Raw genomic sequence first — 14,206 nt, 5'->3', positions numbered from 1 at the left:
AACATAAAATATACTTCTGTAAATTCGGGAAATATTCTCCGAGCATTTAAAATAAGACAAAATATAAAATATACATATTATCTAAAAAAAAGTCTATCAGACCTCTAATTTAATGCAAGAAACGAATATTCCCCAAAAGGAAATCTATCCGCCTCCAAAACTAACGCAAGAACGCATATTGACAGCATGCTTTCCAAATGCCATACCATACCAAAACGTGCCGCCTCTCCAAATCTCACGTCGCACCAAAACGTGCCAACACCTCGCTTCCCAAAATGCCACCTCAAACCAAACCCCTCTCCTCACCCTCACGAAGCAACTTTCACCGCGCTCGCGCCCTGCGCATCCTCAGCCGGAACCCCTTCCTCCACCTTCTCCTCCGGAAAATGCTGCGTCTCCCACCCAAAAACACCCTTCTCGCTCTTCCCCAACCCACCCGCTCTCTCCTCCGTCAACTCCCACTCCACCAGCCTCCCCCCGACCTCCTCCTCCCCCTCCGCAAACTCAAAGACCCTAAAATCCGCATTGGCATATTGGCAATAGCTAACACCCACCCTCAGAAACCCCGCGTGCGACACCACAGCAATGACCTTCTCCTTCCGCCCCCTCAACCACTTCCGCGCCTCCACCCCTCTCCGCGTCAGCCCATCCTTCGAAAACTCATAAAGCCCCGTCTTGGCAGGGAACACAGGGTCAACCTCGCTCCAATCGAACGCCGGCCACTCCGCCGCCATGGCCGCGGCGTCAGAGCCCGTATCGCATGGCTTCGCGGAGTTCTCTTGGAACTCAGCGAGGGCGATTGCGGGGCAGCCTTCTGCCATGCGCCAGCCGAGAGCGTTAGTGGTAGTCTGCAGGGTGCGCCGCATGGGGCTCGAGACGATGAGGTCAATTTCTAGGGGGAGCTCCTTGAGGGCTGCGCGGAGGGCGTCGCATTGGAGACCAGCGCCGAGGACGGTGAGGGCGGGATCCGGGATGGAATAGTCCTGTAGGGAGTGTTAGGTTTGGAGAGCAATGAGGGGGGTTTGCGGTGTTGGGGGGGACTTATTGGTAGCATCTGAGGGAGGTTAGTATATTGTTTCCATCTCTGGCGCGGGGTGATGGTTGATACGTACTATGCTCAGCCTGTGCATGACGGATTAAAATGATAGTTGGCGCCATTGTGAACTGTTCTGTGGTTTTTGTTCGACTTATGGCACAGATTTATAGGAAAATAATCAATTGGCTTCTCTTTATGTGAGTGTTATTGGACAGTAGCGGCGGTCTTTGAGTCAACATTCACCTCTTCATTCACCTCAACATTCGCCCCACATTATTGGCTCGGCATGAAGTGGCAGGCACCAGGCTGGATTAAAGTTTACCCACCCGCCGAACATCCCGCCACTTCTGATGCATACGAGCACCTGAGTGGCTGCGCACGACAGCCTTGGAGAATCATCACAACCACGACTCATTGCGTCCGCATAACATTCTTCTTCTTCCGTCGCGGATTACATTTCTTTCATTCTCACCCATGATACCCGAAGCTGCGTTGCTTCACATCACATTCCTTTATCCCCCGTGAACCACCACGCCACCACTGCACAATGTCCTTCCAAACCACCGCCGCGCACTCAAGCCGCATCAAGAAATCCAACCCCGCCAGCGCCCGCCGCCCCTCCTGCGCCTTCTCCTCCCTCCCCCGTCGCAAACCCATCGCGCGCGCAGGGAGCTCTTCCAAACAGCAATCCCAAGATGACTACTCCGACGACGACACCCCCTCCTCCTCCTCCTCCGATCCTACAGCCCGCCTCCCAGACGCGGGCCTAATCCACACCCTCCTCACAGACCTCACACTCCGCGACGTCCCGCAAGCAATCCTCCATATCACTACGCATACATTCACACCTATCCCGCCCACGCGCTCGGGGCTAAGCTCTACTCGCACTGCTGAGATCCTGAATTTCCGCCGCGCACTACCGCCGGTAGCGACGGTGTCGCATGTGCAAGCGCTACTGCACGCGCCTACCGCTGTGGCGCGCGAGATCGCGGAGTTGACTGCGAAAGGGACGATACGGAAACTCGTCATCCCTGGGCGTGGAGGCGCGGGGGAGTTGCTGATTTTAACGCGCGACCTGGAGGGGCTAATCAACTCCTCCACCACCCTCGACGACGCCGTCAAAGCGGCTTATATCAAGTTACTCCGAGAGCAGCCGACGGCGCTCAAACTACCGAGATCGAGCTTGTCACAAGACGCAGCGAGGCAGCTCATGCAAGCTGGTTTTATTACAGCCGCGACACCGACATGGACAGCTGCTGATGTCTTCTCGGCCCCTGGACAAGGGGCGCGAGGGACCCTAGCGAGTCTAACCAGCATCGCCTCCGCCGCGCGCGGAGGCGTCGGGAAAGTCGGCAACGAGGGCGTCGTCCACGCCGCTGGCGGTAGTGGCGGCCGCGCCGGCTCCTCAGCAGGGGGGATGGGTGATTACAGCGTCTCCGTCCCGAACGTGGGTGCTTATCTCAAACTCCTGACTTCAGCGCGGACGCATCTCGTGGGTGTGCTGGGGAAAACGAGGTTTAGAGAGATGACGGAGGAAGGGTTGAGGGAGAGGTGGGAGGGGGGTGTGGAGGGTGCGGGGAGGGGGAGTGAGGCCAGGAGGGATAGGGGGGAGTTTGGGGTGGCGAGGGGGAGGACGAGGTGGTGGAGGGTGTTTTGGGGGGTGGAGTTTGGGTGGGTGGTGAGGGAGTGTGTGGGGGCGGGGATGGTGGAGGTTTTTGAGACGGGGAGTGTAGGGAGGGGGGTTAGGGTTATATGAGTAGGTAGGGTGTTTTTTCAACTGGGAAGGTTTGAGGGTTGTGATGGATGCTTGGTTGGAAGGGAGGTGATTGCTGGGATGTGTGTGTGTGTGCTGGTATGAGCCTGGTTGGCAGCAAGGAGATGTGCTGTCCTTGAAGACTCCTTGCAGACTGATCTTCCTCTGCATGGCATCAGAGATGGCTTGTGTCCGTGACTGAGGCTGCTAGACTGATGAGAGTCCTGCTTTCCTTGCATCAGACTCAGACTCCATGGCCACAGACCCTCCTTTGCTCCCCTCACTATCCTCACCGCAGACCTCAACCCTCCTTCTTTAGTATCAAACAGAGTCAACCTCACACAGACTCCACTAGCACGGATCTCTCGTCTGTTCCCTCACCACACCATCATCACCACAGATATCTTCTCTGCTCCCCTGACCATCTTCACCATCTTCACCACAGATCTCAACCCTCCTCCTTCAGTATCAAACAGAGTCAACCTCACAACCACCATCACAACCCCTCTGTACCATCAGTACACCCTGCTCAGCATCAAACACAGCCTGCATCCCACAACCCTTCTTTACTAGTCCAGCCTACCTTACATCAAGCAGACCCTCTCTCATCTACTAGGCTCACAACATCACATCTTCAACTCCCACAATACCATCTGATCTCACCTCTCCATAACTACACTCCCTCATGTCATCCCATCTCATCTTCAACTCCCCACACCTCGGCCCTACATCGAGGCTGAATAACCCCCAACCGCCAAGCCCAGCACACCCCTACCAAACATCCCATCCCAACGCACCCCGACCGACCCTTCCCCAGCACCGTGGCTGAGCACCCCCGTGAACGTCGTCAGCAGTATAGGAGTTTCCATGTACATGCATAATTACATACAATATCAAAGTAGATTATCTTATCTTAGTCATCATCAACCATACACTATACATACACATACACATATATACCACACAAATACAATTTACAACCAGCCAGCCAGCTCTTCTCTAGCCTACCAACTCTAGTGTTCTAGTGTTCTAGTGTCTCTATCTTCTTTTACCTACCTTGCTCTACCCTACCCAGTCCTATCTAACTAACTCCCTCCCTTACCTCATCTCCTCACTCAATCACTTACCTCCTCTCCTCTCGGCCTCCCTACCTCCCAGCGCCGCCCCGATCGTCCCACAACCCGACTTCCCCAACTCCAATCATGCCTCCACCTCCAGCTCCACCTCCGCCAACCAACTAACTATCCCCAATCCCCGATCCTCAATTGTGGCTCACTCCCCTCCTCCTCCACACACCGCACCAATAACGCTCGGCCACCCTAGCCTACCCTACGAAAAGCACCGTGCTGTCTCCCCGAAACCATAAACTAACCCCTTCGAGACCCCGCACAACCCTGCCCTGCGCGTTGATGGCCGAAAGGGGATGCGAGATGGAGGTAGGGGAGCTGAATGGGGAGGGGGGGGCGGGTGAGGCGGTGGCGGTGTGGGTGTGGTGGTGGTGCGGCTATCTATTTTTAGGGGTATAAGTATGTGCGTGGAGTGGAGGTGGAGGTGGAGGTGAGAAGGACTGGCTGGCTGTGAGGTGAGGGACGGGTTGAGGTGGTGAGGAGGTGAGGGATGATAGGGGACCGACCGGTGTGGCAGTGCGAGGGAGGGGTTAGGGGGAGAGGTCGGTGTAGATAGGGAGTGAGGCTGATTATGGGAGGGTTAGTAATATATTACAAGCCGTTCTTTTAATCTATCCATGGCTTCTTGGTTTAAGAGGGGGATGGATAGATGGATGCTAGAGTATGTGTTGTATGGATACTAGAGGAAGTTTAGCCTTTCAGCCTTCTTCTATACTGCTACTGTGATACGATAGAGTTGATTACAGTAGTACTCTCTATAGTGCCGTGGCTGGAGCGAGGCAGACCGCGGGAGCTGAGGATTATTAATAGCCCTGTCTGTACTGTCTGTACTGTCTGTACTGCGTAGATGGGCGTTATGTATCTTTTCTGCTTAAATGGGTGATAGTGTACATGGCCAGGTACGGTGAGTGTCCAGACCGATATGCAGACTTGGATATGGCGGATAAGGATGGATGGATGTTAATACCCTGTTTCCAAGGCGCGAAGGGATCGTGGTGAGGATGTACTAGTACTTTAGGGGAGGTCTGGATGGGAGTATGCGAGTATGGCTGGTAGTAGAGTATTAGAGGTGGTTGTGGATTGTAGAACCTCATACTGTGCTATAGGACTATAGGAGAGCAACTGTCTTGTAATGCTGTTAGTACACTAGACACTAGAATATCCATGTGATACTGTGATACCCCGTACTTCTTCACCTAAGAAGCCATACTAGCTATTATCTTTGCCCCTCTACCCTGGACGTTAGTGAAGCCATCTCTGACGACTGTAGAGCTGACTGTGGATAAAAATTACTATACTATAACCATACTATACCCTTAAAGTACTGGTACATTACATAGCACCACTTACTTCCTCCCTCTTGCTCCACGCACCGCAAATCATGTCGGACTAGCATCAGCATATGTACCTCTGCACTGTAAACTATATGCAACAGTACTTCTAATCCCACTAGTTGAACATAGTACCGTATAAACCGGAATGGCAGCCTTCTCGCCCTTCCTACCGCCTACCGCCCTTCTTCCTCGAAAACGCGCTAGTGCCCCATGTGTGGCGCAGCGACGAAAGGGAAACAGGCCTCACTCACTCACTACTCTACTCTGCTCTACTCAACTCAATCGAATCTCAACTTCAACTCTCCTCTCCTCAATCTTGACAATTGTACTCTATCCTGTACAATTACACAATTACTACAATCCCCAATCAAACTTGTACTGTACTCATACTCTTGATACGGGCCTGTACTGTCGCTACACAATATTGCGCCTCTTCCCAGGAATCAAGCCTAGAGGACCTACCTAGAGACACACAGAGACATACACCAGCCATACATACACCCATACACCACACACCCCGGCGCCTTTTCAGCTGGCCTTGCCTTGCCTCGCCTTGCCTGCCTTGCCAATCTCATCTCCAAAGCTTGCCCTGTCACTCCCAAGACTCATCCGATCTTGTCCTCGTCCTTCCCTCTCAAACTCATCCACTTACACACACACACCCACTGACTACCTTTGTCTCAACTCTGATACTACTCCTACTACTTTTATACTTATCCCCTTATTATCCATCTGTGGCGGAGGGTATTGCATTGCATTGGCACCAGTCCCTATACTGATTACACTATATCGGCCTGCTCCAACAAAGTGGTATGTGCCGTCCCGGTCCTCGGTCAGACAGGCCCATTAACCTGACCGCAGCTGACCCCGTTCGTTCACCAAGCAGGCTTGCAACGAATACACACACGCACTCCCCCATCACGACCCCAAACAAAACAAAAACCGACACATACACACATTCCCCAAACAAACCCTCACCAGCAACCCCATCGGCCGGAACTAGAAACGACATCCGCACCGTTGCGCCAACCTGTACCACCACCCACGCCGCGCCTGCCTCGTCTCGCAATTGGCAACCCCGAGCTCTCCACCAGGGGAGCCAGACAATGAAGCGTTGAGCCCATCTACCTAGTTCGGATGCCCCTCAAGAAGCGCGACCTACACCCATCCAACCACACCCACCCGCAGCATTGGCTCTCATGGAGTCCTCCGACCCAGGATCCGCTTCTACCACGGCCCCAACAGCGCTCATGAGGAACAACAACATCCCCGACTCCGCGCCGCCGCAGCCGCCACCGCTGCTCGCGGCCAGCACACCCCCCACTCCCGACCAATCGACCGCGCGCCCATTGAAGCGCAGCCGCATCGACTCATCGCCCAATTCCGCCACTGTCGGCGCCATCGCCGACGCAGGCCTCACCGCCTCTCCACTCGCCAAGTCGCCACGCTTCGGCACGAGCGTGTCGCCGCGAGCCTCGCCTGGTGCGGCGGCCATCGACGACGAGCGCGAGCGCCTCCGACGATCGGAGGCGGCGAAGAAAGCGCCTGGAGAGAACCCAGGCCATAAAGTTATATCAGCGCTCATCTCCGGATCAGGCGGGCGCCAGGACGCGCCAGCAGCGACGACGACGATGAGCGAAGGGATGGAGGTAGCGGCGAATGCGATCTCGATCCCGAGCCCGCTGCACTTTGAGGATAAATCACAGAACAGCCCTGCGAGCGTGACGAGTCTCGGGAGCATGGCAAGCACGGCGCAGACGGCTACGGCGAGCACGACGGGGATTACGAGTCCGTCGAATATGATGAATAATCCGGGAGAAGGAGGGGAGCATCGGGATAATGGCGCGAATGGTGGCGGCGAGCCGCAGAGCGATAAGCCGTCAGCACGCGCATTCACATTCCCCGGCAACGCACTCGCGCGCCCCGAAGGCCTGCGCGACCCCATGCGCGGCCTCTCCCTCCCAATGTCCGGTCTAAACCCGCGCTCGCCCTCACATAAGAAACATAAATGCCCGTACTGCGACACGGAGTTCACGCGCCACCATAACCTCAAATCCCACCTCCTCACGCACAGCCAGGAGAAGCCGTACGTCTGTAACACGTGCCAGATGCGCTTCCGCCGACTACACGATCTTAAGCGGCACAGCAAACTTCATACCGGCGAACGACCCCATATCTGCCCCAAGTGCGATCGCAAGTTCGCGCGCGGCGACGCGCTGGCGCGGCACGCGAAGGGGCAGGGGGGGTGTGCGGGTCGCAGGGCGAGTATGGGCAGTTTTGGCGGCGATGAGGAGTATGACGACTCGCATATGGGAGAGGATGGAGGGATGGAGGGGGTGCTGTATGCGGAGCCCGTGGAGGGGGATGTGGATGAGGGGGAGGAGGAGAGGAGGTATAGTTTACCGAGTATTAAGGCGCAGCATGTTGATGGCAGCGGTGGCGGTGGTGGTGGGGGAGGGCAGGATCCGTATGCGCCACTCATGAGGAACGCGCCGAATACTTATCCGCCTCCTGGACCGCGACGGGGGCAGTCGGGACCGACGTCTTTTCATCACCTGGCGCAGGGGGAACATGGGAGTGGTAGTACGGCGGGGTCGACGGTGCAGAGTTCAATGGGGGGTGTGAGTTCACATACGACTATGTCTACTGCGCCTAGCACTGGGAGTGTCGCCGGGACCAATAATAACGGCAACAATAACAACCCCATGCTCTTCGCACAAACACCCATGACCGAATCCCCGAAACCAATCAGCCCAGGCGCTATGTCCTCCCTCCAACTCGGCCATGACCCGGCATCTATCGCCGGATCGTCGTTGAACCGCCAGCGCTCACCTAGTCTTGCTACGCAGGTCCAGCAGAGGGATTTTGGACGCAGACAACAGCAGGGGGAGAGGATGGGATCGACGGGGGGACAGGGACCGAAATTACCTGCGCTTAGTGGGTTGGCGCCGCCGGAGGCGAGGTTTATGGTTCCTAGCCAAGCGGGCGCCAACGGCACATCCACTTCTACCTCCTCCTCTACTGCGGGATTCCGTGGACAGCCAGGAATGCAGCAACAGCAGCAGCAAGGAGGTCCGGACGCGAGTAACAACCTCTTCTCCTCTGAACGCGGGGTGTGGACGTATATACAGTCTCTTGAAGAAAAGGTTGATCGGCTCACGGAGCGCGTGGTGGGGATGGAGGGGGTGGAGAGGCGGCAGGAGGAGAGGATTAGGAAGTTGGTGGAGGAGGTGGAGGGGTTGAGGGGGGCGGGGAGGCCGGGGTTGAATAGGACGGGGTGAGCGAGAAGGGGGAAGGGGGGAGATCTATGATGGCGTTTCTGGCTGGGGTTTTTTGAAAGGGGCCGGGGGTGGGGGTTAAGATCAAAGGATGGGGATGGGGATGGGGATTATCTGTTTATGTTTTTAAATTGGAGTGGACGAAACTGGCCGGGACAGGAACGGGGGAACAGGAAGAAGGAGAGATGCGGTGCGGTGCGGGGGAAAGAACATCTTTGCCACGGCGAGTTTTGATGACGAAATTTTAACACCTTTTTAGAACTTATCTCGCTTTTGCTTTTTATTTTGGGAGGGGAAGGGGGGAGGGGGGAGAGGGTGTTCTTATAGATTTGTTTTTTTCACTTGTTTTGTTTGTTAATGATATGAGCGAGCGGGTTGGTTGGGATTTGGGGGGGGGGAGGTGGGGTTGAAATGTTCTGATTGAGGGATTATGTGGTGGTGGTGATGGTGGTTATGAATGGAAAGATATTGTTTTGAAGTTTGCAATGCATCTGTGGCTGCGAATACCGTGAACGGTTATATAGATGGTCGTAGACGATGATGTCGTCGTAAGATCTGAAGAAAAGCACATGTGAGAAATGTCCCGCCTCATATGCGCTAGGCCCCAGTATGTACAGTACATACCCAAACCACGAGTTACAAAAAAATACCTACTATACATATCATACATCCATTCTTCCCAACCTGCACACAGCACCCCCATCTAACACCTATTGTATTATTGTATTATCTCCATCCGATCCCCATCCGTCCTTTCCTTCCTCCCTTCCCTTCCTTCCGTCTCCGTCCTTCCGCACCCGTATCTATCTCCGAACATATATGCATCTCGGATCCCCAGCCTCCCGAACCCACAACCTACCACCCACACCCGTGACCTTAGCGCCCCCGCCCTCCGCGCCTCCGCTCTCCGACCAGACAGACCCAGCCCTGCCCGGCGAAGCGCACACGTCATAGCTCGTGCGCAGCCGAGCTCCCAGCTCCACCACCAAGCCCAGCTGCACCTTGGCAGGATCGACGTAGTAGTGCTGAGGGAACAAGGTCAAGGTTATCGACGACGGGGTTTGGTGGTAGCTTTGGCTTGTGAGACACAACGGACATTTTTTTGCGAGCTGAACTTGCAAGTGAAGCTGGACGACGACGGATAGGAAAGGATAGGATAGGAAAGACGCAGACGATAGGAAGACAGGATAGGAAAGGAAGATCGCAATACACAGGCGGAACAACAAAACCACACCAGGGGACGAGGAAAAGGACAATCTGGACTGGACGGATTACTTCGTCGGCCTGACGGGGGAACTTGGCGGTGCGCCGTACGAACCGAGAGCTCCTACCGAGTACACGACTGCTTCTCCTCCTACGCCGGAATCGCGCACGAAACTGCCGCCGAAGAGAAGAGAGGGACGAGATAAACGCACAGAGCTGATGACGACGATGGCGGTGGAGAATGGGATACCGAGTGTTGCGGAGCCGGAGGTGAGGGAGGAGAGGGAGGAGCCGGTGAAGGGGTTTGAGGATGCGGTTGTGGAGGGGGAGGGGGAGGTGAATGGGCGGGAAGAGGGGGTGAATGGACATGGAGAGGAGGGGGAGACGGTGCTGCCGAAGAGTTTCGCGGAGGTTGTGATTGAGGGGGCTAAGGAGGGGGCGGACGAGGGGGAGAGTACTGCGACAAATAGACAGAAGAAGAGTACTGGGGAGACGAATCGAGGGAAGAAGGGCACTGCTACGAATGGGGATAAGAAGGGACGCGCCGACGAGAGGAATGGCGACAGAAAGGGACGGAGAGAGCAAGCAAACAACGACGACGGAGGCAAAAGCTACGCTGCAGCAGTAAGTTCCATCCCCCATCCTCACCCTCACAATCCACCAACTAACCCCCCTCTCCAGCTCCTCCAACCCCCCAAACCCACCACCCACCCCCGCCGCTCCAAACCCTCAACCCGCCGCCCCCCCTCCCACCAACACACCCACAGCGCCGAGCTCTACGAAGACACCGAATTCGAAGACTCGGACATCTTCACCAACTACCCCTCCACCCGCTCCCCCTCCCACTCCACCGAGCACCTCGTCTCCATCAAACCCCTCTCTCGCTCTTCCTCCCCCGCGCCCGCCGACGACCCAAACCCAAGACGCACACGCACGCTCACCTCCGGGCGCGAAGCGGGGAAGAACTGGCACGTGTCGAAGATTCGGTTCGCGCCGCTTAATATCCCCTTACAGAGACGGCTGCAGACTGCTATGGTCTTAGCGCATACGCTGTGTATTGCTTTGCTGATAGGGACGTTTTTGTTCGCCTGCGCGATTCCGCTGCTGTGGCCGCTGATTGTGCCGTATATGGTGTACGTCATGTTTTCCAAGGCTGGTTATAGCGGGGAGCTGAGCATGCGGTCGCCGCGGTTGAGGGGGAGTAAGTTGTGGTCCCTTTTCGCGGGGTATTTTCCTGCACGCTTGCATCGCACGGTGGAGCTGAGCCCGACGAGGAAGTATATCTTTGGGTATCATCCGCATGGGATTATCAGCCATGGCGCGTTCGCAGCGTTCGCGACGGAGGCGTTGGGGTTTGCGCAGTTGTTTCCGGGGATTACGAATTCGCTCCTTACGCTGGATAGTAATTTCCGCATCCCGTTTTATAGGGAGTATATCCTTGCTCTGGGGCTCGCGAGCGTGAGCAGACAGAGTTGTGAGAATTTACTTAGTAAGGGGGGCGTGAATGGGGAGGGGATGGGGAGGGCGATTACTATCGTTGTTGGTGGCGCGAGGGAGTCGCTTGATGCGAGACCGGGAACGCTGAGGCTGGTGCTGAGGAGGCGGTATGGGTTCGTCAAGATGGCTCTCCGCACCGGCGCTGATCTCGTCCCCGTCCTCGGATTTGGGGAGAACGAACTGTACGACCAATTCAGCGTCGAAAACCGCCCCTGGATCAGACGAGGCCAGGACTTGCTCAAGCGCACCTTAGGTTGGACGCTCCCTTTGTTTCATGCGAGGGGGGTGTTTAATTATGATGTTGGGCTGGTGCCATACAGGCGCGCGGTAAATGTGGTAGTGGGGAGGCCGATTCCGGTGACGCAGAATAGGATGCCGAGTGTGGAGGAGGTGGAGGAGTTGCATGAGAGGTATTGTGATGAGTTGGTGCGGTTGTGGGAGACGTGGAAGGATGATTTTGCGAAGGGGAGGGCGGAGGAGATGAAGATTGGTGATTAGGGGGTTGTTATGAGGAGGGGGAGGTGGGATTGAGGATGGAACATTCCTTGGGAAAATTGATGGAGCAGACATGGAGCGAGTATTGGGAGCATGATTGCTTGGGGATTTTACTCGAGCAGTTGATGGACTGAAGGAGATAGGAGGCTTCATCTTTCTGTACTCTTTATTGTTTCTCCTATTTCTCCCATCTCAGGGGACGTCTCGCCCTGCGGATTTCACGGGCAGAAATATATATGTAGTACATAAATTACCATATAATCATATGGAACTCGATATTTATATACCATACCCACAGTGTATTTCCGAGTAACTAGCATCCAACTCTACAATAGAGGGGGTGGATGAACCGAAAAGGGGGCATAAAGCTTACATATACCCTAACCTCGCACCGTCCACCAAAGCCGGTACGTACCCAATTCCCATCCCCTCCAAATTCACCCATCACCACAAACCCCATCATATCGCCGCATCACATTTCATCCCGCTCTCAAATCTACGCACATACCGCACGTCCCCCCAAGAAAAAAAACTCATCATTCTTTCATTTCTTAATCCATCCTCCTCCAATCCCTCTTCCCCCTACAGCTAGCCAGTCCATTCTAGATCCCCCTCCCTCCCCATCTAGACACCCGCCCCGCCTCGCCCCGCTCCTCCCAAATTCTCCGCCCGCGCCGGACTCGCCGGATGCGGCACAGCACCAACAACACCTACTACTACCCTAACCGAACAGAGTAGAGCAGAACAGAACAGAACAGGCAAAACAGCTCCGCGCGGGAACAGAACCTGCATGCAGACACGCACGCGGCACTGGTAGGGAGGGAAAATGGGAAAATATGTCTTGTCTTAGGTGGAGATTGCGATGGATGGGGGGGGGATGGGCGCTGACGTTGGATGGTATCCACGGATGTACAATGGAAAATGATGGAGAATGATGTACAAGCGTCGGCGATCGGTGGCATGTGAAGGGGGCGGCGCTGGGGAGATGGACGTCGCAGACGAGACGGACTGATGGCCCAGGTCGCGACAGAAGGGTACAGCACAGCAAGCACCGCCGGAGAAGCCCCCGTTACCAAACAACCCACGTCCCCCCTAGCTCCTCGCGACAAGCTCCGCACTGGCTTAGCGCCTACCGATCGACTTATCCGCGCCGGACTTCCAGTTCAAACAGACGCTACGCTATACGTACGCCGTCGCTGCTATCTCCGTACCCTACGCGACCGATACAAGTACGTCAGGGGTCGGCTAGCCCCAGGAACCACCGAGCGGCGCTGTGGGAGACGAGAACGTGGGCGCTGGTGTGGCTGGGTGTGGTTCGTCCGGGCGCTGGGGGGGCGGCGCTATTGTAATCGGCGAGGGATGAAAGAGTGGCGCGCTAGGGGGGGTGGGGGAAGAGTGGCGTGAGAGTTTGGGGCTATTGGGACGCTATGGGGGGGAGGGAGGCGCTATGACGGGGTGCTGGGAGGGGTGGGGGATTGTTCAGCTTTTCAGGGGATGGAGGGGATGACTGGGTTATTACTATGGAGGTTATGGAGGTTATGGCCGTGGGCTTTGTGGTGGTGTTTGGGTGGATGGTGTGCGCGAATGTACTGTACAGTTCTGTACACGATACTGTTCGTGCACGCTACAGGGCATCGTACAGTATGAGTGAGCTGTACGAGTTGAGTGTACGAGGGAAGGTATGCTATGTATGAGTGTGCGCATGACTGTGGTATGATTGTGGTATGACTGCGGCGTGGTATGAGTATATATATATGAGTGTATATATATACATATTACCACCCATGAGTCGTGGTCAGCTCAGACACCCAACATTCCTCAAGTCTGGTTGACAGCTCTCTACCAGCTCTCCAGCTCCCCGGCGGCAGTGACAGCTAACTGCTGACGGTTTAGGTGACTAAAGACGGCCGGCTTTAGCAAATGAGCCCAGCAACAGCAACGGTCTCAGTTACGGTCTCAGACGGGTCTGAGATGGTGACGGCGAAGATATGGCGATCAGGCCCCTGATTATTTGCGAGGCTGGTTCATTTGCTGGTATTTCAGGGGACTTGCTCACTGTAAACATCTCAGATCTCGTCTTAGACAGCAGTGGAATCAGGGAATAAGGGGAAAACTGCAGCCGTATGTATGTATGATGTCTGGATTTGTATATTTTTGTCCATAACCGTTCTCTTTTTCGCCTCCCCGTTCCTTATTCCCTTCCCCGTCCGTCTTTTCCCCTTTACTTGGCACACCAGGAACAGTAGAGTAGAGTCAGGCGGCGGTAGAGGAAGTGAAATAGTGTACTGTCTGTTACTGTAACTGTACTGTATTGCATTTGTATAGTACTTACTTACCTATCTTACCTATAGTGTTGGACTGTTTGGTAGGGATGCGCGACTATCCTTCCCCATCACAATTGTGACTTCCTGTCAACCACTAATTTATACTATATTCCATGTACTATACATGCCCAGACTGTACTTTTGACCATACCTCATGCA

At 55.2% G+C, this 14,206-nt stretch overlaps 3 protein-coding genes across 3 annotated transcripts; 2 read left to right on the top strand and 1 right to left on the bottom strand.

Annotated features, from left to right (window-relative positions):
• Positions 1-13: 13 nt before the first annotated feature.
• On the bottom strand, positions 14-1,253 carry VE01_03346 (uncharacterized protein). The gene is made up of 3 exons (XM_059463526.1): positions 1,113-1,253; positions 1,046-1,054; positions 14-985 (listed from the first exon to the last, which is right to left on the bottom strand). The coding sequence occupies exons 1-3, from the start codon at positions 1,156-1,158 to the stop codon at positions 309-311; spliced, it is 732 nt and encodes a 243-aa protein (XP_059319888.1). The 5' UTR covers positions 1,159-1,253; the 3' UTR covers positions 14-308.
• Positions 1,254-1,424: 171 nt separating this feature from the next.
• Positions 1,425-3,293, top strand: VE01_03345 (uncharacterized protein). The gene has a single exon (XM_018272840.2). The coding sequence runs from the start codon at positions 1,584-1,586 to the stop codon at positions 2,790-2,792; it is 1,209 nt and encodes a 402-aa protein (XP_018132565.1). The 5' UTR covers positions 1,425-1,583; the 3' UTR covers positions 2,793-3,293.
• Positions 3,294-5,522: 2,229 nt separating this feature from the next.
• On the top strand, positions 5,523-12,014 carry DGA1 (diacylglycerol O-acyltransferase 1). Its single transcript, XM_018272839.2, has 4 exons — positions 5,523-6,060; positions 6,137-8,527; positions 9,743-10,355; positions 10,413-12,014. Exons 2-4 carry the CDS (start codon positions 6,450-6,452, stop codon positions 11,724-11,726), a joined length of 4,005 nt encoding a protein of 1,334 aa, XP_018132485.1. The 5' UTR covers positions 5,523-6,060; positions 6,137-6,449; the 3' UTR covers positions 11,727-12,014.
• The last annotated feature ends 2,192 nt before the right edge of the window (positions 12,015-14,206 follow it).

Source organism: Pseudogymnoascus verrucosus, assembly GCF_001662655.1.
Source record: "Pseudogymnoascus verrucosus strain UAMH 10579 unplaced genomic scaffold scaffold_10, whole genome shotgun sequence".
Taxonomy (NCBI): Eukaryota; Fungi; Ascomycota; class Leotiomycetes; order Thelebolales; family Thelebolaceae; genus Pseudogymnoascus; species Pseudogymnoascus verrucosus.
This window is presented reverse-complemented; position numbering and strand designations above follow the sequence as displayed.